We start from the raw sequence: 26,797 nt of genomic DNA, 5'->3' as shown, positions 1-26,797 counted from the left end.
ACGTCCCTCGATCTGCTGGCAATGCCCCTACTTATACATCCCAAAGTACCGTTGGCCTTCTTGGCAACAAGGGCACACTCTTGACTCATATTCAACTTCTCGTCCACTGTAATCCCTAGGTCCTTTTCTGCAGAACTGCTGCCGAGCCGTTCGGTCCCTAGTCTGTAGCGGTGCATTGGATTCTTCCGTCCTAAGTGCAGGACTCTGCACTTGTCCTTGTTGAACCTCATCAGATTTCTTTTGGCCCAATCCTCCAATTTGTCTAGGTCCCTCTGTATCCTATCCCTACCCTCCAGTGTATCTACCACTCCTCCCAGTTTAGTGTTATCTGCAAACTTGCTGAGGGTGCAATCCACACCATCCTCCAGATCATTTATGAAGATATTGAACAAAACCGGCCCCAGGACCGACCCTTGGGGCACTCCACTTGATACCGGCTGCCAACTAGACATGGAGCCATTGATCACTACCCATTGAGCCCGACAATCTAGCCAGCTTTCTATCCACCTTATAGTCCATTCATCCAGCCCATACTTCTTTAACTTGCTGGCAAGAATACTGTGGGAGACCGTGTGAAAAGCTTTGCTAAAGTCAAGAAACAATACATCCACTGCTTTCCCTTCATCCACAGAGCCAGTTATCTTGTCATAGAAGGCAATTAGATTAGTCAGGAATGACTTGCCCTTGGTGAATCCATGTTGACTGTTCCTGATCACTTTCCTCTCCTCTAAGTGCTTCAGAATTGATTCCTTGAGGACCTGCTCCATGATTTTTCCAGGGACTGAGGTGAGGCTGACTGGCCTGTAGTTCCCAGGATCCTCCTTCTTCCCTTTTTTAAAGATGGGCACTACATTAGCCTTTTTCCAGTCATCTGGGATCTCCCCCGATCACCATGAGTTTTCAGAGAGAATGGCCAATGGCTCTGCAATTACATCCGCCAACTCCTTTAGTACTCTCGGATGCAACGCATCCGGCCCCATGGACTTGTGCTCGTCCAGCTTTTCTAAATACTCCCGAACCACTTCTTTCTCCACAGAAGGCTGGTCACCTTCTCCCCATGCTATGCTGCCCAGTGCGGCAGTCTGGGAGCTGACCTTGTTCGTGAAGACAGAGGCAAAAAAAGCATTGAGTACATTAGCTTTTTCCACATCCTCTGTCACTAGGTTGCCTCCCTCATTCAGTAAGGGGCCCACACTTTCCTTGACTTTCTTCTTGTTGCTAACATACCTGAAGAAACCCTTCTTGTTACTCTTAACATCTCTTGCTAGCTGCAACTCCAGGTGTGATTTGGCCTTCCTGATTTCACTCCTTGAAGCCCAAGCAATATTTTTATACTCCTCCATGGTCATTTGTCCAATCTTCCACTTCTTGTAAGCTTCTTTTTTGTATTTAAGATTTGTATTTGTATTCGTGATTTATAGATATTGTGAAACACTCCACAGTTCATTACCAATCCTCTGAGTTATCTAGTTTTAGTTTTTCCAAATCTAGTTCTCTTCCAGATTTACACATTTCCATTTCTCACTTGAGTCAGTCAGCAAAGTGAAAGGCTCTTGTTGCTGTATGTTAACCATGGAGTTTCTGCACCTTGCAGCTCTTATGAGCTGTTTTAAGTGAGAACTCTTCACCTTGCCATTGGTTGTGAGCAGGGCACAAAGTGGATGGCACCATGCTTAAGCACATCAGAGAAGTTTGAAAATATCTTAAGTACATTTTTCTTTAGAACTGTAAATTTACCTTCTGCTCTAGCTGGTAAAGTACACAGATTAAAAGAAGGAAGGGAGCCATACTTTCTGAATGCAAACAGTCACAGTACCTCGTATACACACATAATAAAAATCTGCAAATATTTCCTGAGAAAAAGGCAGGGAGTTTTCTCCTGATAATGTATTACTCTTATTTTTACAACCAATGTTAACCAATACAATTGTAGTTAAGAAACTTCCATACCTGGCAGGTGTCCACACCTCCCTTTAAAAAACCTGCACAAAGCATTGAAGAAGTTATGATTCCCCCATAGACGTCCCTGTGATTGCAAACCTTATTAGAAATCAAAGGAACACCAGCAAAATTCATGGTCTCTGAAGTATCACCTGTTTAAAAACATAAATAATGCTCTTTTTTTTAAAGTCCTACAGTTTTTACAGTGCTATTGTTTTCCTTGAAACCAGTGTCCTATAGTAAAGAACAAAAGTTTAAGGATATGAAGAATTAGCAAGACAAGGATAAAAGAATATGGTTTAAGCTTAACATGATGATACGCAAACAGGAAATCCAGACATCCTGCCACTTGCCTACATTACCCACTAATGAGCCACAGCATATAGCTGTGGAAGTTGTGCATTATGTAGTTCTACAAACTTGACAGCTGATGGTGATATAAAGAACTTTAGAGCAAGTCAAACTATTCATTACAAACAATACTTGTTAATTCAGCCCTCTGTTTAGTTGGCAGATTATTTGAAAATAAGCCTAATTTTCTTTGAGTATATTCATAATTTGTAACTATTGACCAAATTGTTTGGATAAATGGTTTCCACAATAGGTGTTGTTCACAAACTGTGCTTTGACTGTTTGCTGTTCACGTTGTATGGTTGGTTGCCTCTCTCTCTTCCTTTGATTTTCTGAAGGCACCTCTCACCTTGGCTTTACCTAGGTCCCCTAGTGTTTCTGCTCTCTCACTGAATTATTGAAACGTTTTAAAGAGGTGACTAATGAACAGTGAGTGCCCTTCCAGTGTGAGTATTCAAAAACGTTCACTTTCATGGAGTGATTCATCCAGTGGTTGATGAATGTGATGACCCCCATGATTCAGAGTAAAGTGAACTCTTGTTCACACATGTTTTCTTTGTTATCCAGCCAGCTCTAAAGTACATCAATGTAGACTATGTACATTGGATCCTTGGAATCATGCTATACTTCCTCTACTTGAGGTTAGAAACAAAGAAACCAATCAAATTAGGTAAATTAATAATACTCTGGGTGGTATTTGGTAGAGACGAAATTTAGCCCTGTGCATAGCCCTACTTTGAGGCTTTAAGTGGTGCATCTGCTTTTTTTGGACCCGCTGCACAGGGGTGAATTTGACCCTAGATTATTCCTATGTTTAGGAATAGCTTTGCTTTCCAGATTTTTCTGACGATTTAATGCTGTAACTGCAACTGCCAAACACTGTACTTACTCCACATGACTTTTTTTAGTGCATATCATTTACAGTGGACATTAAAAATACCCACCTCCTTCTTCTGTGGCTCCCCATCCTGATATCCAGCACATTTTCCCTTCTGGAAAATGTTCACCAAAATTAGGCAGACAAATTGGTTCTATCAGGCCTATTTAAAAAAAAACAATTGCTCTTAAAACATGCAGAGGAAGACCTACATGGGGGTGGGGTGGTACTTGTGTTCATATGTGTATTATTCCATATATCTGATTCTGACCTCCTTGGTAAAATGCTTTGAGATCTACTGATGAAAAGTGCTATTTAAGTACTATTATTATTACATATAAAATAATTGAGTCAGAGCCTCAGCTAGCGTAAATCAATTTACGCTCACGGGGATATGTCTTGAAATGTTTAAAACAAGAAAGTGTAACTTCAGAAAAGCTGTAGCTGCACTAAATGGGGATTTGATAGGAACCGCTCTAAAGCTGCTATAATGCCAGATCTGGAAGGTTGTTTTTTTTAATTATCACTCGGTCTTTACCTCAGTGAGAGTTTAATGCCTGAGTAAGGGCTTCGAGCTTTGCTTCGAGGTAAACATGTCATGAAAATCAATCCATCTAAAAAATAGAATAGTCTCCTCCCACACGCAAAATCCAAAACTGCATCTAAAAACAGTATATACCATTTTACTTGCTAAAGTACATATTTAGTAACCTATGTATAAGTCATGGGAGCACACCACTGCCCTCTACTGACTAGACTGTCGGGGCTCTGCAAGTGCTTTTATCTTTCTTCAGTCAGCTGAATATATGGGCTTAGGATTTGGGGCATTGAATGTTGTGCAATTTATTTGATGCACTTTACCAGTGAGTGTGGTATCTCTGTATGTCTGCAGCTGCAGATCGCGACGTGTTTAAAGAAACTGGCAGTAAGAAAGGAAAGTTTTCATTGCACAAATACTAGTAGCACTCAGGGGCTCACAAACAGTTCAGTTCTCCAGCTTGAATTTGTCTCTGTGCAAAGCATCTGGCCACAAGTGTGTAGCCTTCCAAGTTCCCTTTAGATACATTCCAGCTGTTCTGACCATATTGTGAATACATTTCAGAGATGGTCATGTACTGCAGAATGCTTATAATCTTGATACTATCCTAAACTTTTTTTTTTTAAATACGGTAGTTGAGATTTTGAAAAAAACCTGAAGCTTAATTTTTATTTAACAGCAGAGTAGATATGGTTTCTAAAGAAGAGCCAATTGGGGATCTAGAAAATATGGAGCTGAGAAGTGACAACATTTGTAGAACTACCCCCATGAAGAAAGGCGTCATCTTTGGGGAAATATTTATAGATTATTTGAAAACAGCACGATGCTCTTTTTACCAATGGTTCTGTATTTGGGTTCCCCAGCCATGTCAGTTCAAGTTGGCATCCTGATCTGAAAGTTAGAGTGATGTTTGTTTTGTTTTTAATTGAAATGCATCACTTTATTTTAATTGTCTCGACTTTTATTTGAAATGTTAATACTCTTGAAAGGTGCCAGATTCAAAGCCTCGGGCACTGCCCGCCTCCATATATTCACCGAGACATTAGCAGGGACACCGGCAGCACAAACTTCACACTTCAGTCTCACCTGTGAGCTGGAAGGGTGAACGGCTAGCTCATTTCTACCAGGGATGGAAAAACTACTTTGGAAGAATAAGAATAAATGGTTCAGATAAGTAGCTTCCTCTCTCTCTGTGATTTCCAGCAGCCCACATAGCTTTGATATTCATGTGTTAAAATGGTGGACCACTGTAAGTAGTATATAAATGGACTGGCAATATTTTAAAGACTAGTTTGTGTCTTTTAATGATATTCATTTCCATGTGAATTCAATAGATTAAGTACAGGATATCTCCTAGTGTTAGATATTTTGGGACTAGTCCATCTATACTGTGCGCCTGACCCAACACCCACTGAAATCAGTGTGACTTTCTCCATTAATTTCAATGGGCATTGAGTCATAGCGTATGAGATGATAAAGTATGAGCAGACAGCTCTGCTTTGCAACTGCTCTGAAGTAGACAGGAGTCTGCCCTTCAAAGTTCAGATCCAGTTTGGATCCAAATCAGAACTTCTCCAGAAGTCTGGCTCAGGGTTCCTGTTATAAGGCCCATTATAGACATACGCCTGAGCTGCAATGTTTGAATGTGGATTGGATCTGAACTGCCCCAAAACTCATTGCGGGTTCCCCATTGAAGGCAACAGGAGTTTTGCACTGACTTCCAGAGGAGCCAGGGTTTCTCCCCAGTGTTCTGATTCAAGCCCATCTGTGCTTCAGAAGCTTTTCTGGTCTGTACCGCTAGAAATTACCCCGAGCTTTTAATTTAAAAAAAGAGAAAAAATCAAAGGGGAAAAAATTACCATTGAGAGCAAGTGGTGCTGCCAGCTTCATCAGTGCAATATCATTCCCCATCGCCTTGGGTTTATAATTTCTATGGTATATAATTTTTTCCACTGAATATGGATTAACTGAAGTGTCTGGTTGAGTCACAAAGCCCGCCTGCACACTCCATGAGCTAGGCAAGTACAAACTGAAACAAAGAGGCAGGAGGGAGAAAACTTTTATAAATGTCAAGTTTTAAAATTGGCGACTGTGCCTACATGCAAAATTAATAGCTATAGGACTCGGAATATTTATACTGTACACTACTTTTCTAGCTATCTGTTAATATCCACCATGTTTTAAACGTCACTTCATAAATAAACATACATACAGTCATAGGCATTGACTCCATGCTCCAGCTCTGGAGCACCCACTGGCACCCCCCTCTGCCATTCAAATCCTCCCCCCACCCCCCAGCACCTCCCACCTGCTGTGATCAGCTGTTCAGCGGTGTGCAGGAGGCCCTGTAGGGAGGGTAAGGAGCGAGGGGGGCACACTCAGGGGAGGGGACAGAATGAGGCTGGGTGGAGCGGGGGTGGGAAGAGGCAGGCAGGGCAGGGGTAGGAAAGGACAGGGGTTTGGGGGAAGGGGTGGAGTAGGGGCAGGGCCTGGGGTGCGGCCGGGGTCGAACATCCCCGGCAACTTAGAAAGACGGCACCTTAGCGTCCAGTGACTAGCTGAGGACACATACATGTATATGTGTATATATAGATACATATCTCAAATTACGCTAATGCTCTAAAGGCTGCACTGGCTCCCTATCAGTTTGATGCAGTTTAAGATCTTGATTTTCTCTATAAAGACTTATGTGGTTTTGCATCCTGCCTACTTGAAAAACCACCTCTCTCCCTGTGTGACACCAGAGTGGTTGAGATAGTCACTAGATTTATTTAAGAGGGCTAGTAGCATGGCATTTTCAGTGGACAGACCTGCATTCTGGAACTCACTTCTGTCACTAGTTCACCACTATTCATTTCTGCTGGCCTTCAGGGCATGCGGTAATTCCAATCTCTTCTAGGATTTAGCCTGTGATGCTAATTATGGGTTAGCTAGATTGCTGGATGGGGGCTCAGGAGATGTGTGTTCAGTTCCTGGCTCTACTACGGATTCTCTGTGACATATTGAACAAGTCACAAATCCTTAACCTGTGAGTTCCTAGAAGTAAGGATGGGAGCCTTCCGATGCTGGCATGCAAACAAGATCTCTCACTGGGAGACTATTCTCATTACACATAAGGAAGGGGAACAGGTTTAATGTTACTCTAAGAAGAAAAATCTAAGCAAGTCTTTACCCATTTACAGTTTTCACACTAGACTGTAAGCAGTCCTACAATTAACTGATTTTGTACAAGCTAAAATGGTCTCATAAAATAATTTGGAGATTGTGAATATAAGAATCGTCAGGTACAAATTCCTCCTAAATTATTAAGTCTTATGCAATATGGTCAAAATGTTCAAACTTGAGTGCCTAAAGTCAGGCACCTAAATGAATACTTAGGCTTGGTTTTTCAAACTTACTAAAGATGACCACACTGTTCAGAAGAACATGATTTCATGCATGTTCAGAATCTCAGAAAATCAGGCCACTTATTTTAGGATTGATTAGATACCTAATTTCAGGTGTCCCAGGTTAGCAATTTTGGCCTACGGCCTGATTTGTTCAGAGGTACTGTGTACCCACAGTTCTCATTTACATCCAAAGGAGTTTGAGTGTTCAGATCCTCTGAAAATAAGGCCCAATTTCCCAGATGTGACCTCAGATTTTGATGTCACAACAGTTAGACCATTATTAGTGTATGCATTTTTTCAACAGGTGCCCTCTTTATACAGTAACACATGAGATACTTTCATTGGAGGAAGTAAAATAAGGATAACACTTTGCTCCTGCACAGAACTGTTCTTCAAAGTCATTTGTCGTTCTGTTTCCTTTATCCTTCCCCTGCATGAAAGCAACTATCCCTCAAGCTGTCACAGCCAGCTGTATGAAAGTTAAACAAGATAAGTAGATAAGATACTTACTCATAAACACAGTGGGCTGCTGTGACAATCCACCATGGGGTGATGATGGATCCTCCACACAGATGGAATCCTTGAAATTGAAGGCTGACCTGCCATGGCCATTGCCAGGGCAATGATGCATTTCCACCAACTATACGGGAGGAGTACCTGGACCTAGTACCACACTCTGCATGGATGGGAGAGTATTATAAACATGGTAAGCACAATCCTATCTGTGTGAAACACAACTTTATTCCTTACTTTTTGAATTCCAGCTGTTCTCAGTCCCTTCCATGTCAGACAGTCTTCACAGTAGATGTTCCCCATCCTCCAACTGAAGGCGGACCATGTCTTGGCTCTGAGCCTGGGATTAGGACCACACCTCAGGAAGAACTCCCCAGAATTCTGTGCCTCCAAGCAGTACACACAGCAGGCTCCAGGGCTCCCTTTGGAGCAGAGCTTTCACAGGATTTTTAAAAAGATTTTAACTAAATGTCTCTCAGTAGTTTCTTTTCTCCATCATTGGCTTCAAGGTTGTTCTCCTCAAAACTGCTAAACTCAAAAAAACCCAGAACAGACAAACAACACTCCCCCCCCCCACACACACACACACTTTCCCCATTCTTTTGGCTTTCTCTCCCCTCAGAATGGTAGACATCCAGCAGGCCACAGGAGCTCAGCTCCCAGTTGGTCTGTGGGTGAGGTCCAGGTTAAGACAGTGGAACAGACCACCGTGAAACCAGTTTCAAGCTCTCCTAAGGGCGAGGTCCCCACCAAGACAGTAGAGCAGGCCACATCAAAGCTCCTTTCACTGAGACCAGACCAAAGACTGCGTTGTAGAGCATTGTGGGTAAAGTTCAAAGTCCCCACTGCCTCTGCCTCAGATATTGGACCCCTGTTCCCACAACTTGCAGATGAAGCAGGAAAGTTTCACTGGAACCTCCTGAATTTCAAGGGAATGCAAGGCTCCCGCATCGCAACCAGGAAGAAAGAAACGCCTGCTCACAGACAGGGCTATGCCCAGGTGATCGAGAAGGCCACAAAGTATCCTCCCTTCCCACAAGTTGCCTGCAACCTTTCTGATACCAATGAGTAATTTGTCCCCAATGGCTCTGGCTCACCCCTCCATTCTTCTTGGTCAGTCAGCCCCCACTCAGCCCAGACCCAGCATCAAGGTATGGAATGATGTGATTCAGATTAGAGCTGGTTGGGAATTTTTTGATGGAAACACTTTTAGTCAAAAAGCACCAACTTATTGAAACCAAAACTGTTTGCAAGAAAGGCTTGGTTTTGACAATTTTTTCAAATAAAAAAGAATGTTGAAATTTTTTTTTAAATTGTCAGTGTTCCACTTGGGCATTTTCTAAATGAAAAAAAAATCTAGTTTTCTGGTTAGAGATGACTTTTTTGTAATTTAAACTAACTACAGTAAAATACATTAAAATGGTTTCATTCTGGTTTTGATATTTTGAAGTTATAGAAACAAAATGTTTCACTTGACCTGCCCCGGAATTCTTTTTGGGAATTAGATATTTCAGCCTAATTTGCAACTGGAACATCTTTTGATATCTCAAATTTTTTCACAGAACAGGAAAACAGTTCCCCATCCAGCTCTAATTCAAATCCCCTTACATGTGAAATGGACCTACCTCCTCTCCTTTTCCAGCCTCCAGGGGTTCCATAAGCAACAATAAAGTGAATATGATTTTCCTAAGGGAAGCATGTGGGATACATGCCTGCAGACTGTCCTTTCAATCTCCCTGGTAACGCACTCTCCCCTCACAGGCTCCCTCCCCCTTGGTCTCAGGGGTTTGGCTGAGGGACTGGTAAAGGATATTGCTCACAATCAGGAGAGAGTCTCCCCTCTAGATCCTCTAAAGAGAAGGAGAAATCTCTACAGATGGGACTTTGAGCAACATATCTCAGATTCTTAGCTAAGCATGCAGAATTAATCACAAAGGGGTGTTTATCTTCATAGGTGTTTCTATTTTTAGAAAATGAAACCAAAGGGGGAAAAAAGCCTTGAAAAGTTGAAGAGCGGTATAATTCTTCCTCACCTAGCTTATGAGGGTGTGATTAAGGTGAAGTGGGAATTCCCTATAAAGACATACCTATACCTAAGGACTAAAAGATCTTCATAACTCTGCTTAATGTTAGGCCTGCTTCAGTTTCTTAGTAAAGGGCATTGTCATATCATCTGAGAGATTAGTCCTGCCAAACCCACAGAAAGGAGAATAAGATCATCACTCAATCTAAACTTGGATACAAAAGCCTCAGCCCATAGCATATTGGCTACAGTTTCTTATTATGAAGATCATGCTCAACTGGGAGGCCATCTTGAGCCTGCACAAAACGAAACAGGAAGAAAAACATGAGAAAATTGCAGGCTAACATTGATATTCTTCCAAATATTTTGTTGGTAAGCTCTTTGGGGAGCATGAAGACAAAGCAGCCACTGAGGCATTAGACAAGGGAATAAGTTCCACCCTACTTCCAGTGAGAATTTCTGAACTACCTTGTCTAGGCAGGTGTTCCCTTTGAACCTGCTGCTCCTCCAGGTTCCAGTGTAGTGATTACCCATTAGGAGGATGCCGTTGCTGCCTTTCCTGAGACCAATGCTGGGAGTCTATGGAAAAGTATCAAACCCCAAAAGCTTCTTTTGGGGCTCTCAAGTCTGAGCAGATTTATCCCTCCCCCACCCCATGAGGGGTGCTTCAGGGTGGGCCCTCATCTGGGAGTGAACCACTTCACAAAGCAAGTGCTGGAGTCAGGAAAGGATATCCAACAGAACATACTCTTATTCCCCAAACTCAGGTTTATTCTTTTCCCCAAAGTAAATTAAAATATATCAACATTATCAACGAGACCATCTGTAATATCAGAAGATGAAGGTGCAATAGTTCATCTCCTATGCATTGGAACAATAGTGTTAGCCAATATGTATATGTTATGTTGACCAAATTATATTATGTTTTTCCCACAATACTGTTCACTTCTGCTCACTCACGTCAAGATATATGTTCCACAGCTTTGGGAAAGCCAGCTTTAGGCTCTGAAATATATGATATCTATCAAAGACAAAATATATTCATTCTGTGTCCTGGTAGAAGTTGGTAGTTACTTTCACAGATAACTGGATTAAATTAATTAAAAACTGGCTAACTGACGGATCTCAACATTTAATTGTAAACAGGAAATCATCATCAATTGGGTGTGTTTCCAGTGGGGTCCCACAGGAATCGGTTCTTCACCCTATGCTATTTAACATCTTTATCAATGACCTGGACGAAAACATAAAATCATCACTGGTAGAGTTTACAGATGACACAAAAATTGGGGGAGTGGTTAATAATGAAGAGGCCCCATTAATTGATTCAGAGCAATCTGGATTGCTTGATAAACTGGGCACAAGCAAACTGTGTATTTTAATACAGCTAACTGTAAATGTATATATCGGGGGACAAAAAAGCCCAGGATGAAGCCCAGGATGAAGCCCAGGATGCTTATAGGATGAAGGACTCACTGGTAAGCAGTGATTCTGAAAAAAGATTTGAGGGTCCTGGTGAATAATCAGCTGAACATGAGCTCCCCATGTGATGCTGTGGCCAAAGAGCTAATGTGATCATGGGATGCATAAACAGGGGAATATGGAGTATGAATAGAGAAGTTATTTTACCTCTATTTGGCATTGGTGTGACTGCTGCTGGAATACTGTGTCCAGTTCTGGTGCCTTCAGTTCAAGAAATATGTTGATAAGTTGGAGAGAGTTCAAAGAAGAGTCACAAGAATGATTAAAGGATTAGAAACCATGCCATATAGTGATAGACTCAAAGAGCTCAATCTATTGAATTTAACAAATAGAAGGTTAAGGGGTTTGATTACTTGATTACCATCTATAAGTATCTACATAGTGAACAAATATTTAATGGGATCTTCAATCTAGCAGAGAAAAGTATAGCACGGTCCAATGTCTGGAAGTTGAAGCTAGGCAAATTCATACTGGAAAGAATGTGTAAATTTTTAACAGTGAGAGTAACTAACCATTGAAACAGTTTACAAAGTATTGGGGTGGCTTCTACATCACTGATGATTTTTAAATCAAAATTGGATGTTTATCTAAAAGATCTGCTCTAGGAACTATTTTGGAAAATTCTTTAGCCTGCATTATACAGAAGGTCGGACTAGGTGATCTCCGTGGTTCCTTCTGGCCTTGCAATGTAGTATCCAAAACAGAGATAAGGAAAGGTACGTGGTACCAGAAAAACAAGAAAACAAGCTAATTCGTAAATTTTAGTCTTGGGTGATATACAGAGTGCTTTTAGCTCATAAACAGCTATGATATAAATAATAGGTAGGTTTGGGGGACATATTTTGGAGCACACCTTCTGTGTAAGGGGTACTGAATGCTGGGAGAACTGCTACCCAAAAGGGCTGATAACATATTAACTCTTTCCTTTCTGTATTGTACTGCTTTGTCTTTATAAACCCCAGATGGTGCTCCATCCTCCTAACTGGCCATTAGGCTACTGTGACAGTGGCCGGAGCCCTGGACCCTTTAAATTGCTGCCGGAGCCCCGGGCAGTGCGGAAGGGCTGGCTGGAAAGGCTGACCCCCAGCTCATCCCTTTTACCTGAGGCTCTGCCCCTTCTGCCTGAGGCCCTGCCCCTTCCAGGGGCCCAGAGCTGGGCCCCCATAGAGGTAAGACATTTATGTTACTTTCACCCCTGGCCTAGAGGGAGTCAGGTCTGATGAATCAGAACCAGCAAAGGAAAGGAGAGCTTCTTGGGAGAGAGTCTGCATGGATCAGAAAGTTCTGCAGATCCTGGGAAGTGGGAGGAGTTGGTTAGAAGGCCAGTGGAGGGCTACTTTGCTGACTGTCCCATGCTAGGGAGCCAGTGGTGGGAGGCTGAAAAGGGCTGAAAGCTAGAAGCCAGTGTAGGGGCTAGCCATCTGACCTGCCTGAGCCAGAAAGCCAAGGCCAGAGAACCATGAAGCGGCCTGAAGGCTGAGAGCATTTGGTGTGGGGGGCTGGGGAAAGGGAGGGGGCAGTACCTGCTGGCTCTCAGAGCCAGAGAGCTGAAGATGGAGGGAGAGAGGTCTTAAGAGTGAGGAAGAGGTGTGGTGATGGATGCCAGAGCTGTACGGAGCGCTGGAGTGTAGTGAATGATTCTAGGATGTAGTGAAAGATGCTGAGGTTGTTTGTGATGTACTGTTGGGACTATGATTATGGGACACGGGTAATGGTTTCTATGCACAGGGCTTTTGTTTGTAATTAACCCACCCCACAAGGGCTATCTTTATACTCAGATAGACTGGTTGTGAATTAGTGGGGACTCTGATGGAGGGGAAACTGAGGCAGGTGTATGGCATGGCGTGGCATGCTGGCAGAAGGTGCTCCAATCAGGACCACCCTAGCACACTGCCCCACTTCATGAAACTTAGAGAGAATCATAGATAGTTGCATTTGCTGAATAGTGGAGCCTATTTTAAGAACAGAGCTGTTTGGCTTTAGAAGAAGAAAAGGGATGACAGATGGTATGCTCATTGTTAGACAGCTGGTGGAAAAGAAGCTGGAGGGAAATGTCAAGCATAGTTGGACAATCCTTGATTTGGAGAAAGCATTTGAAAAAGTACCATACCTAGGAGACTGCTGGTGCCCCTGCTACAATTTGGGGTACTGGAAGATCTTAGGGTACCAGAGGATTTTGTCCAGATGGCAGTGGGTTTGTAGGATGGTTCCATGACAAAAGTGCAGACACCTTTCAGGGTTTCAAGGTGAAGGCTGGACTACACCAGAGATCACTGCTTTCTTCATTACTATTCATAATTGTGATGTACTTCATAAGTAAGCAAATCCAAGAGGAAGGTGGTACAAAGGTGATCTATGCAAACAATATTGTGCTAATGGCCAGTAGTGAAGACAATTTGGTCCAAGTGACTGATGCTTGGAACAGGGAACAGAGAAAATACGACCTCAAAATGAGTAAAGAAAAGACTGAAGTCATGTGGACAACTTGCGGATAACCAAGACAGATGAATATCAACATCAAGAGCCAAGGCCTAAATCAGATTTCTGCATTTAAGTATCTTGGGGGCTCTTTAACAGCAAATGGAGAGATCAGCAGAGAACTGCAAGCAAGGATGCTGAATGTGGGGGAAGTCTGATGCAGGATAAGTGAAGTGATTTATAATAAACAGATGCTCAGACTACTTAAGGGACAACGATACAAAACCTGGGGAAGAGCAGATCGTCTGTACAGATCAGAGACATGGTGACCAAAGAGAGAGGCACTTGAGAAGACTTGACACCATTGAAATGAGATATTTGAGGGCAGTGAGAGGAGGATATTGCTGGACCATGAATAATATGATGTAATTATGAGTGAGACCAAGGTCTGCGATATCAGAGAAGTTGCCATAGAGGAATCTGAGATGGTATCGGCATGTACAAAGAATGGATGAAGGGAATCCCATTAGGGAGGCATTTGAGAGTAGAATTCATAGGTGGAAAACAAGAAAAGAGCCAAGAAAATGGTTGAAACACTGTGTACAGGAAGATGCAGTGAATATGGAATGAATGTTCGACCAGCAAGCTTGGAAAAGACTGGTATGGCAACCTGATCCTAGCTAGCTGGGAAAAGGGGGAGAAAATATCTAGACTCTTCTATGACTTGGGTAGGATGTGGCTGAAGGAGAAGACTTTTCTTGTTCTATGGACCATCACACTCCCTCCTTCATTTGCAGCAGATAGTTCTTCGGGAACATGAGGTGTATACATAACTGTTGAAAGGGGAGAGAACTTTCAGCATTATTGAGAGAAGTAGCCTTGTTCTTGTCTTGGGGAGAAGTTGTGTCTCTCTTTCTCAGAATTCTGTGCGAAGAAGGAAAGTCAGGGTTGGCTGGCTCAACAAGACACACTTAAAACCAATGGAATTCAATCTAGACCATCTGGCCTTTTGACATATCACAGGCCAGGTGTGAAGCCTAATGATGAACCTATTTGCATCCAAGACCAGCTGGAAAACCAAAAGAGGTACTACATGAGGAAGAGACATTCAAAAACAGAGGCTGTGGTCCCCTTATCTCAGAAGTAGGCTAAAAGGCCTCCTTTATGTCTTTCCACCCCCTGCCCCTGCCACTGAGAGTAAAGATGGTAAAGGAGATGATGAAGGTATAAGCCACAGTGAAAATAATCACCACCTCATTAACCCTCAGGTCCTGGTTCTCAGACCTGATTTAAATGTAACTGAAACCTCTTCTCAAACTGCCAACACATGCACAAACAAAACACAGTGCAACCAGGACCTAGCTTAAACTAAAATCCAGTCCTGCCTAACTCATCAGCAGAAAGGAAGGAGCTACAGTCATTTTAAGAAGGTAACGAACATCCTTCTACCGTCTTGGTGGAAATTCTGTCTGATGTCTATGCATCACTTGGGATTTAGATGTTGGTGTCACAAGGAACACACATCAGGGCAAAGCCAGCTGAAGCAAAGGACTTTCTAGTCTTTTTACAAGATGACTTGACATTGAGGCTCAAGAACAATGCTTTTTGGAAAGACAAGTTAGTGACTGCAGGCATATTGCACTGTAAGAAACCCATGAGAATCTCGTATTACTGTCACATAACTGATTCTTGAAGACTAACTATTCTTATCAGTTCTCTGGCAATATGCAGATTCGTGTCATGATCTTAATCTATGTACTATACATCCTAATTGAAACCATATTTCAGCTTCACAGTCGGTAGGTCTCTTCCTTTTCTCACTGAAAATATCTTTTGGCTATTTGCCACCTCTTTGACAGGGGATTTTGGAGCTTGGTGTGTTCTCAGTGAAACACTCTGTCAAATATGGTAATTAAGGAGGCCTTGATCCACAAGATTATCAACCCAAGGTCAATGCAATCTTCTTCATATAATAGGAAGTGGTATTGTTGCCCTTCTGGTTGAATCCAAACATCTTAAGGAAGTAGAGAAGTTAGATATGAGCAGAGCCTAGTGGGGAATAAGGACTATATAGCAGAGGCATTCAAAGCCTCAGGTACAACTCTTCTCATTATTATACACTCAGTGAAAAGAATAGTGATTTTGTGGAGTGGAGAGCTCACACTCGTCTTATGCAGAGGTTTGAAAGAGTCCTACAGAATCTTCCATCCACATTTTCTCCAACACTATCAGGGCAAAATCCTTATCCCAGGTGATGCAGTGTTTGATAGAATGTTATGGAAAGAGGTGCCCCAATAACTTTTAAATTCCTTTTCAGTTCCTCATGGGTAAGTTGAATCCTACCTCCCTTCCAAGAGATGATTTATTGCTTTCTGCATCCCACTGTGAAGACTGACATGGAGGGGTCTGGAAAAGGGAAAATTCTGTCTTACCTGTGAATTTTCATTTGAGGGTGCACCATGTCAGACAGCCTGACCCTCCCTCAGCGGATTGCATTATGTCCAATTTTTTTCAGGCTATTGCTCACTTTTCAAGTAGTTTGGAAAGGGAAGGAGGGTGCTTCTCTAGGAAATCCCTAAATTTCATTTCAAGGTTCTGTTGCAGATGGTTTGAATTGAATAACACTTTTAAACTTATATAGTATTTTTCAGCTTTGGATGCTGTTAGAGTGAACACTTCCTGAGGCGCGGTTACACACCCATGCTTAGAGCGAAGTCTGGTCTGCTTCTATTTGCCATGGAAATGGAGAAGGTCCCACTCTAAAGACTCTCTGACATGGAAGGTCCTAGAATGAAAACTCACAGGTAAGAGAAAAATTTCCTCTCCCCAGTGACAGTCAGGTGAAGTTATAATATCCATCCACTGACTGAACACATTCAGTATCCTTAAAGATTTGCTTCCTTGCTTGCACGTAAATCCTCCCCATATATGCTCCCGTGTCCCATCACTTGCCTCCTCACCCCACATCTTCTTCTCTACCCTTTTATAATTCCTTCCTTGAAACTTTATTTACAGAAAGCAGTTCTTCCTGGACATCACAAAAACACTACTCACTGTTTACAACGTGGCAATATACTCCTGGATTTTCTTAGATTCATTCCCCACACATTAGCCAACTGAATGTAACTGAAGATAGTTTTTGATCTGTTACTTTTAATTTTCACAAACACTTACCCAAACATTTTAGGATGATTACTTTGCCTTCAGTACACTCTTCTCTAAGATGAAAAGACATTAGTATTAGTTCCTAAGCATGCTCTTTGGTTTCTCAAATTTCAGGGATCAAGGCTGGCTTTTGGGCCGATTCCCCCGAATCGGGCCCCGCGCCTAAAAGGGCCCCACGCTGGAGCCTTTTTAAGTTTTACTCACCTGACGGTGCTCCAGGTCTTCGGTGGCGGGTCTTCAGTGCCGCCGAAGGCCCGGAGCAAGTGAAGGACCCCCCACCGAAGTGCTGCTGGGTGAGTACAAGCAGGTGTTCCAATCGGGCCCTGCACTCCCTAAAGCTGGCCCTGTCTGGGATATATATCTGGTTTCATATTTAGGGTCTAATTAAAAGAATAGACACTGAATGTTGTGTGAGTGTGCATATATATTTGCATGCAGAAATACCCTGTATGTGTAGGTATGTGCATTTGAATGAGTACATACATCTCAGAATATATCTACAGATGTACAAAGGGCCTGATCCAAAGTCCACTGAAGTCAATTGGAGTCTTTAGTTTGATTTTAATGGGCTTTGGATCAAGCCTCTAATATACATGAACTCTCATTCTTTGGGGAACAAGTAATGAAGCTGCCACTGAACCTGGCTCTCTGCTGTATAACAGCATGAAACACTTATGAAGGCCTACACGTCTGAGAAAAGGTGTAACTTATTGAGAAAATAAGCTAACAAACTTAATCTATTAACAATTCTTATTCCATTACTTAGACCATTTCTATCACCATATATACTCTGATTTGCTCACTAACTTTTCTCAATTTAACTAAACAATCTGAAACATACCTTAAGTATGATGCATTGTGTAAGGCTGTCACTTGATCAGCTGATGACCAATGACTGACAGAAACAAAATGTCTTTGAAACTCCTCTTCGATTGCAGCCACAGGCAGGTAACCAGAACTTATATAACTGAACAAACAAACAAACAAACAAACAAACCTAATCATAAACTCAGCTTGCTGATACAGAATTTCCAATAATACTTTTAAATGATTCAGTGGGGTATTACTAAAAGATTCAAAGTAGTATATATATCAGTCTGATACTAACAGCATATAAACCAATACAGTCATCTCTCACAAAGGAGGCTATTTGCCTTATCATGCCTGCATGGAACTGCCATTAATATGTATGGAAGTTACACACACTGAGAACAGAACAGACTCCCTAATTTGGCAGAGAAAATAGGTTTTACTTCTAATTTTGTACTGAGCTTTTTATCTTTAATTGGTCAGTACATTTTCGGTAACACTAACATACATTTCTTCTTCTCCCTCTAAAAAAAGACTTAGTTTTTATAGTAGAGGAGGTAAAAAAATTGTAACAAGTTTTTTTTATTCAACAAATTTTGCTTTTCTTTCGGTTTACAAATTTTCCTAGAGAAGAGTGTGAATTTTTTTTTAAATTTCTTCAAATAATTCTTTCTCTGTAGATCATTTGTGACTAGCTCATTCTGAATAGTTGTTACTGAAATTCAAGCTGTTTTGGTTATACTTAATTGGACACTAAATCACTTGATGTTTATGTACCAATCAGATATGTGTATATTTTCAAATCAGTTCGCTGGTGCAAATACTCACTTATTTTCAAAATTTACCTTTAATAAATATTCTCCAATAGTCACTTAATTTTTTCAGTTTCCATCAAGTGAACACATTTGCTAGGATATTCATGGGAAGCAAACACAGAAGGGGTGGGAACACAATCAAAGTGAGTTACTTTAAAAGGTGAATCAAGATTCCAAGGAAACCTTTCGCTGTATTTTCCCTAGCTCTAGGCTGAAGTTTGTTGCATGTGATCTGACTGAATAGAGGTGGACAGTATCTGCTGCATTACAGCTTATAGGAAATATCAGTTCAGTGAAAAAACATTTTGTGGTGAAATTTGAATCTGGAAGTGAACATTCCAGCAGCATGGCACAGCAGGCTCTTATTTCCTGAATGAAGCTGGTCTGTGCAGTAGATAGAGCTTTCTCAGGGGGTGAGTCCAAGCCTGGCAAGAATTCCTGCAGGAACTAAGTAGCCCTTCCCACCAGAGAAGTTTATTTAAAATGTCATTTAGAGACTCCCACATTTTTATTCAGTACCTTGAGAAACCTAAGCGTTTACATGTAGCATTTCCATTCTCATCGTTCCAGTCATCTGAGCAGACAGTCCTCCAGGAACCAAAAGTAAACACCTGAAGCACTGCCTTCTTTCCACTCAGCCTGACTGAGGGATTCAGAAAAACATGAAAAGCATCAATAAGAAGTTAATAAAAACCACTGAGAAATCTATCAAGTACAAAACAATGTAAGAAAACCACCATAGCTTCTATATCTCTTGGTTCATTCTGTCTGTGTTACTTGTCTCTTCTGAACACTTGTTTCTTTGAGATAACTCACCTGTATCTTTTTCCAAATAGAAAATTGATTTTCCTTTACCTTCATCACTACTTGACAATATACCAAGGGACACCCAGCAAATGCAGCTTCACCAGTGCAGCCTGACATACCTGGCAAGTCCCCACATAAATGGACACGGATTCAGAACGTTTTTGCCAGAATTCTAGCAGTAATAGAGAGATTAATAGCCTGACTTTCAGAGTTTCTTGGTGAGCGAATGCCATTTTAAATCAACGGGAGATGCATGTGCTCAGAACCTCCGAAAATCAAGCCCTAGCTGAGTAGCTTTGAAGAAAGTAATTAAAAGTAATTGTTGCTATATTAGCAGCATGACATAGTTGTAGGAACATAGTTGTTGGACATGCCTGATCATCACATCAAGCCTGATCTCCCAAGGATCCCTGTGTGGAGATCTCTTTGCATTATCACCTCTGATGGAAGGGATCTTGGGGACTGCGGAGGGAAAATGGAGATACAACGTTGGGAGCTGCAGTGCTCCCTCTACAGGTCACCAGCCATGAGCCAGCACAACTCCCGCTGAGGCAGTGCTTCTAAAGCCTGGGTTCTATGGGCTGGTTAGCAGAAGATTCAGAGTGGGCCCAGAGGGAGATAATACAGCTTGGAGTTGATTTACTTCCTGACCAGATTTTCAGGGAGAAGTCCCACATACTGTGTACAGTTCTGCTCTCCCATGTTTAAGAATGATTAATTCAAACTGGAAGAGGTGTAGAGAAGGGCTACTAGGATGATCTGAGGAATGGAAAACCCACCTTATGAGAGGAGAGTCAAAGAGCTTGGCTTGTTTAGCCTAAGTAAAAGAAAGCTGAGGGGAGATATGACTGCTCTCTATAAATACATCAGAGGGATAAAGACCAGAGAGGGAGAGGAGTTATTTAAGTTAAGACCCAATGTTGACACAAGAACAAATGGATATAAACTGACTATCAACAAGTTTAGGCTTGAAATAAGGCAAAGATTTCTAACCATCAGAAGAGTGAAGTTCTGGAGAAGCCTTCCAAGGGAATCGGGGGGGGGGGGAAATACCTAACTGGCTTCAAGACTGAGCTTGATAAGTTTATGAAGGGGATGATATGAGAGGACTGCCTACAAGGGCATGTAACCAATCTGCGACTGCTAGTAGCAGATATCTCCAATGGCTGGTGATCGGACACTAGATGGGAAGGACTCTGAGTTACTACAGAGAATTCTTTCCCAGGTGTCTGGCTAGTGGGTCTTACCCCCATGCTCAGAGTCTAACTAATCACCATATTTGGGGTCAGGAAGGAATTTTTCCTCAGTTCAGATTGGCAGAGACCCAGGGGTTTTTTTGCTTCCTCTGCAGCATGGGGCACAAGTCCATTGTAGGTTTAAATTAGTGTAAATGGTGCATTCTCTGTAACTTGAAATCTTTAAATCATGATTTGACAACTCCAGTTACTCAGCCAGAGGTTGGATTCTATTACAGGAGTGGGTGGGGTTCTGTGACCTGTAATGTGCAGGAGGTCAGACTAGATGATCACGATAATCCTTTCTAGGCTTGAAGTCTATGAGTCTAATAGATCCAGGGATGATGCTGTAGAACACAACACATCCCCTGCTTCATCCATTCCTTTCCCCAGTTCTGCCCCATGCTCTGCAGAGCTCCAGCTGAGGAGAATTCACATGGGAAATGGCAGAGCAGAGGCAACATACCCCCCACACTTTCAAGTGGAAAGGAGAGATCAAGGCCTGGATCAGTGTATTATTAGCTGGTTCCAAAATGTTAAGATTAACTTTTCATTCTCTTACTGGCAGGCTGAAAAATGAGAAGGGCAAAACTTTTCTAAAATTGTGTACATGGTTTAGGATTCCAAATCATTAACAAAATAAACAGCATGTAAATGATTCCAAATTACAAATCCACTTATTTGAAAATCAGTTCATCTTTCCCTCACTACCTACTACTGAAATTAGGGTTCTAATTTTCTCCTCAGCTGTTGAAAACATCACAATCAGCTACTATAAAACAGCACAGGAAGGCCCTATTTAAAATAGTTGTGTGGCACCAGAAGTTGTTACAGGGAAATGTTGGAATCTTGAATACATGTGTCACACGCGTGGCAGCAAGGTCAGTCACTGCTCTGAGCTCTCATGCCATCTTGTTGTGCGTCACTCAATTATTCATTTCTCTCTTTTCATCTCTCCCTTGAAGTCTTTATAGCACACATTTTGCTATAACATGCTAAACGCTCTGCTGCCAAGAAGAGTTAGAAGTGACCCATAATAGAATAAAAATTACCGCAGCTGTATTCATCTTCTCCTCCTTTACAGTTAAAGACACCATCACACCTTGCTGATTGCTGGATACACTTGAAGGACGATCTGCATCGAAACTTCCCAATGCAGTTGTACTGGACTGCCAGAAATTAAAGAGAACACACTAACATGAACACAACAGGATAGTAATTTGTGTGCTTGAAGTATTTTTTTTCTTACTTTGATTATATAGCCCCACTTTTGTGTTGTTTGTGAAAAGACAACCCTCGAATTCTAGGAATGCTGAACTACAATCTGGAGGTTGCTACACAATGCTGTTAAATTTATCCATTGGTAATGGCAACTATAGTGAAACAGCATTGTTGTCAATTATGGCTCCTTTCCAACTTCTCTAATCCCCAGTTTATGTTTCATTCTAGGGAGAGTTTCTGGGTCTGGTATATATGACTGACTCCGGATCAGCAAAGAAGGAAAGGAGAACCTCCTCAGAGCTGCAATGCTGAGTTGTTTCCTCCAATGTGTATCTCAGCCTTGTAAGTCTGTGAATTTTATGTGTGTGAAGGTTTTGCTCTACCACTAACAAATTCTGTGTCTGCACTTGTGCAGGTGTTACCTTTCAGTTGCAACTAAGCTCATTCTTTTTCCTGTTCCCATCTTTTTGGGTTGGGGGAAAGGACTTTAGAGCACTCAAACACAATGTCAGTCTTTTGTTAGTATATATGAGAAACATACAGGACAAATATGGCATTGTCTGAAGCCATATCTAGTCGTTATTCCTCAGGCACACAGGCTGCTTAAATGTTTGGGGTTTTTTGAATGGGGATCATTTTGTTGAATCACTGACGTCTGTGTTTTCAGTCAGTTATGTCTTCAATTACAGTATTTGCCTTGAAAGTTTCTTACTGTTTCAGGTTTCCCAGTGTGTGAGTGAGGGTTATGCCAATGGTTTCTCTTGTGTGCCAGATCAATTTTGTTCATACAGGTAAATAAAATTTCAAGTCATCACACCAAAAGGATGTTTTACTTCAGTAAACTATTTTGGTGGCAGTTTAATTCCATTCTCAGTAAGAGACTCATGAAAAATTAAGTGCTTGAATGGTTAATTGAGAACCTAATAAATAACTAATTGTACTCACCACCCAGGCCAATGGCAACTGCTAGGATTACTACAAGTAATAAAACAAGGATAAATGGAAGAAATCTTAGGGAGACTAAAACATGGCACTTCGAAGATGGCTGGGTAGCTCCTAGAAACCAAAAAGAAAAGTGAGAAACAGCTGCTTCTATGAAATATTCACACTTGGATTTTCAGTGAAAACATTTTTTAAATTTAAAATAGACTCAAGTAGTAACAGCTCCGTTCAATTTTATGGTATGGCCTGATCCTTTGAAGCGCCGACTAACTTGTGTAAGGAGTTGAGAGCATTTGGAGCCTTGCAAAGGGTGGTCTGCACATTAGGACTGGATCCATAGCCCATTGAAAGCAAAGGAAAGACTCCCTTTGCCTTTGATGGGTTAGAACAGGGCTGGGCAAACTTTTTGGCCTGAGGGCCACATCTGGGTATGGAAATTGTATGGCGGGCAATGAATGCTCACGATATTGGGGGTTGGAGTGTGGGCTCTGGCTGGGAATGCGGGCTCTAGGGTGGGGCCAGAAATGAGGAGTTCAGGGTGTGGGATGGGGCTCCAGGCTGGGGCAGGGAGTTGCGGTGCAGGGGGGGTGAGGGCTCCAGATGGGGGTGCGGGCTCTGGGGTGGGGCTGGGGATGAAGGGTTGGGGATGCAGGAGGGCGCTTCGGGCTGGGACTGAGGTTTCAGAGGGTGGGAGGGAGATCAGGGCTGGGGAAGTGGGTTGGGGCGCGGGAGGGGCGCAGGGATGCAGGCTCTGGGTGGCACTTACCTCAAGCAGCTCCCAGAAGCAGCAGCGTGTCCCCCCTCCAGCTCCTACGTGGAGGATCAGCCAGGCGGCTCCGCATGCTGCCCTGTCTGCAGGCACTTGGGACAGGGGCAGCGTGTGAAGCCCCCGGCTGCCCCTACACGTGGGAGCTGGAGGGGAGGACATGCTGCTGCTGCTTCCGGGAGCCGTGCGGAGTGGGGCAAGCCCCAGACCCCGCTCCCCAGTGGGAGCTTGAGGGCTGGATTAAAATGTCAGGAGGGCAGCATGTGGCCCCCAGGCCATAGTTTGCCCACCCCTGGGTTAGAATCAGGCCATTAGTGAGTGGTTAGGCTAAGCCCCACTGAACTCAAAACTTGACTTCTAAACCTTCTGGTTTTCATGATCAGGAAGATAAAAAGTATACATCTCTCTCTAAAGGGTTAGATGACTCTGAGAAAAGAAAATTCAGAATTGTTTATATAATCAAACCTGAATAAAGTGTAGGATCTACTGAGAATTTTAGAATACATTATAAAACTCTCAAATGGAGAAATACAATTCTCTTCAAAGAATTAATGGCTCTGAATGTCACTTTTATGAAAACTTCTGCCAAAAACGACTTCTGAATCTCTCCTGTATCAGCTTAGTACTTCTGACACTCACTGCTACCATCATCTCTGGCTGGATGCTACATTGTGTGCTGTATTCGGGACAACTGAAATCCAGTGAAGAGGAAGGAGGTGGTATGGCTCCACTTGTGACAGTGTGGAAGTAAGTCTAGCTACAGCAGACTGCATTTCCTAAAGTCTGAAGAATAAAGATTCAGAGCAAAGACTGGAAGTGAATAAGAGATGCTAAAAATTGAAACAGAGGCAGGACAGAATCAAGAGAAGGACAAAATTGGCCGGTGTTTTGGAAGAGATGATAGACAGGCCCACATATAAAGGAGATGGCAGAAGAAAGCAAAAGTACAGGGCAAGAATAAAGCTCTAGATCTTTGGCTTTTGAAGCAAGGCTAATTGGAGCAATAGAGTTAGAAATATAGGTGTAGAAAACTGAACCAAAAATTAGAAGCAATTTTTGCAAATTTGAGCCTCATTGCCTTGGTCAAAGTCACACAGTCAATCAATGGTAGAGGCAGGAATAGAGACCTAGCCTATTCCTGTGAAATGGATTAAAGAACAGGAATCCATAGCAGTGGATCAACAAGAGAGGCAACAGTTTCCACTGAACATATGGATGGCTTGGCGGGGGCGGGGGGGGAATTATTCCGATTTCATACACAAAGGCCAAAGCAAGTGTAAATAATGGAAATGTGCCATTTACATATACAGGAGGTCTTCAGTTTTGATTCATGCAGCTGTGCCCACCCTACCCCTAAACTTACCTTTGAATTTTGGATTTGCAAAAACTTGAAGCTCAGACAAAACTGCTGAGTTTCATCCAGTTTCACTCAAACCTGTTCAGTAGAAATTGAGCGAATCTCTTAGACAAGCAAAATGTGAAATCAGGAAATGTTATCTGGTTTCAGGTGTCATAATGAATATTTTGCAGCCGTCTTAGTTAAATAGTCTGTATAAATTAATATTGCTTTACCTATGACCTTAGGTCTGATTCTGCTCCCACTGAAGTTAATGTGTGTTTTGTCACTGGTTTCAGTGGGAACAAGATCAGGCCCGTAGAATGTAACCAAAATGCATACTCTGCTATCCGTGACCTACTCTACTGCATTGCCTTTTTCTAATGATATGGATTTCCAGACTTGGAAGGTTTCATATCAAACATTCAAAATTGTGTCATATCTGAAGTAAAAAACAAATAATCTACTACCTGGATGAAACTATACGAATAATGCAGCCTTGCAAAAGTGTCATGGAAACATATCCGCCCAGGCAAAAAATGTCCTCACCCACTCTCACCCTGATGAAGCTAGTGAAAAAAATAAGTGCTACTTTCTCACTAATAAAAAAAAAATGTACCCTGTTTGTGTAAGTACAGTTTTGCAAGGCTAAATTACTACATAAAGCAGGGGTAGTCAATAGGCAGACCACAGGCCAAATCTGAACAGCCAGATGCCATTGAAAGGACCCTGAAATCTTTTCATTTACTTATTATTATCATTGTTATTATTTTTTTCTCTGGAGTCTGGACCTTGACCAATACATTTGGATGATGACAAAAAACCATTGACTCCCCCTGACTGTACACATTACAAAGGGATGTAGAGTCCCTACCAAGTCCATTTGCACTGGGATCTACTTTTGCTTGTTGTATGCTGAAAAATCTTTTGTAGAAAAAATGAACTTCAGCTCCTGGCAATTTGTCTTCAGTAACAGAGGTGATTTCAGGATGTCCAGTATTGGGATTAGTCTCCAGTACCTGGACCAACAAAGAACAGAAGTCACTTTTAAAACCAACTACTCATTCTCCTCATACCACCCCAATGCCTTTCTAGTGGTGATGATTTTTTTTGTTGGGTGGTCCTGCTTTGAGCACACTTTTGGAATGAACAGCTGATACAAAGCAAATCCAGGGACAGCTTCCAGGCCTGCTCTCTCTTTGCCTCAAAATAGCCTCATCCTGCAAGATGCTGAGCACCTCCTGTGTGTTACTGAGGAGCTCATGCAATTCCCATTGACTTCAGTGAGAGCTGGGGCACTCAGCAACTTGCACAGATGGACAGCTAATTAGCAAGCATTAACCAGCAATTTACTGAAACTAAAATGTTGCTCGAGCCTGCCTATAACCACAGTTATTTAGAGTAATTCATTCACCACATCAAGAAATTCTGACAAGCTCCTTCTTTAAATGTCAAGGCATTTTCCACAGGGTGCTTTTTAATTGCTACTGTAAATACTGTAAAGGAAAGTATAAGTTATGAACGTGCAAAGCCTGCTCTGATCTGTCGGACTTCCCATTTAGCTTATGCTGAAGAACCTTTGAATGTTGTATGCAGATCACAAACTGAAATTAAAATGTAATTCTGGGTAAATAAATCTTACGTTTTAAAATTAACAGGAAGGTATAGGATACAGAAAACTTCGGTATCTGATTCTGTAGGCTCTGTACAATCAATGACATAGTGGGTCTGATTCTGCACTCACACTGGTGTAAATCAGGAGTAAATGCATTAAAGTCAGAGGAGCTAGTGTGCTGTAAATCCAGAATATCAAGCCCAGGAAATGTTTGCCTTAGACAGAGTATAGTTCAGCTTTGCCACCAACTTTTAGGGAACGTAGAATATCTTTTCACCATCTAGCAGAGCATTATCTATCAAAATACAACTTTTCTCTCATTCTCTCAGATATAATAGACATTCCTGGTAACTAAAAATTTCAAGAGGTATTGAATAAACTGCTGTTTTTAGGGCAGAAATAAGGAAAGAGCATCCTACTGCAAATGGTTTCTGAACATAAAGAATACCTTCATTCCTACATGTGTTGCTGCTCTGGAAATAAAACAGCATTAAGACACATGACATACAGTTACAAAATGTTGGAGAATCATTATTTGCTCTGGTGTAGGGTG

At 42.0% G+C, this 26,797-nt stretch overlaps 1 protein-coding gene across 1 annotated transcript in view; it reads right to left on the bottom strand.

Moving 5' to 3' along the window:
* Nucleotides 1–26,797, bottom strand: part of TMPRSS3 (transmembrane serine protease 3) — a 29,583-nt gene that overhangs the window by 2,760 nt on the left and 26 nt on the right. Inside the window, exons 2-12 of the mRNA XM_074944822.1 lie at nucleotides 26,664–26,717; nucleotides 25,504–25,648; nucleotides 22,531–22,641; nucleotides 21,417–21,533; nucleotides 18,842–18,965; nucleotides 17,539–17,664; nucleotides 16,707–16,750; nucleotides 7,607–7,772; nucleotides 5,567–5,736; nucleotides 3,237–3,332; nucleotides 1,951–2,093 (exon numbers count right to left, since the gene is read on the bottom strand). Of these exons, the coding sequence (XP_074800923.1) occupies nucleotides 1,951–2,093; nucleotides 3,237–3,332; nucleotides 5,567–5,736; nucleotides 7,607–7,772; nucleotides 16,707–16,750; nucleotides 17,539–17,664; nucleotides 18,842–18,965; nucleotides 21,417–21,533; nucleotides 22,531–22,641; nucleotides 25,504–25,648; nucleotides 26,664–26,717 (1,296 nt within the window). The remainder of the gene's footprint in view (nucleotides 1–1,950; nucleotides 2,094–3,236; nucleotides 3,333–5,566; nucleotides 5,737–7,606; nucleotides 7,773–16,706; nucleotides 16,751–17,538; nucleotides 17,665–18,841; nucleotides 18,966–21,416; nucleotides 21,534–22,530; nucleotides 22,642–25,503; nucleotides 25,649–26,663; nucleotides 26,718–26,797) is intronic.

This window comes from Natator depressus, chromosome 1 (assembly GCF_965152275.1).
Source record: "Natator depressus isolate rNatDep1 chromosome 1, rNatDep2.hap1, whole genome shotgun sequence".
NCBI classification, from domain to species: Eukaryota; Metazoa; Chordata; order Testudines; family Cheloniidae; genus Natator; species Natator depressus.
The sequence above is the reverse complement of the archived record's forward strand: the minus strand, read 5'-3'. Positions and strand labels throughout refer to the sequence as shown.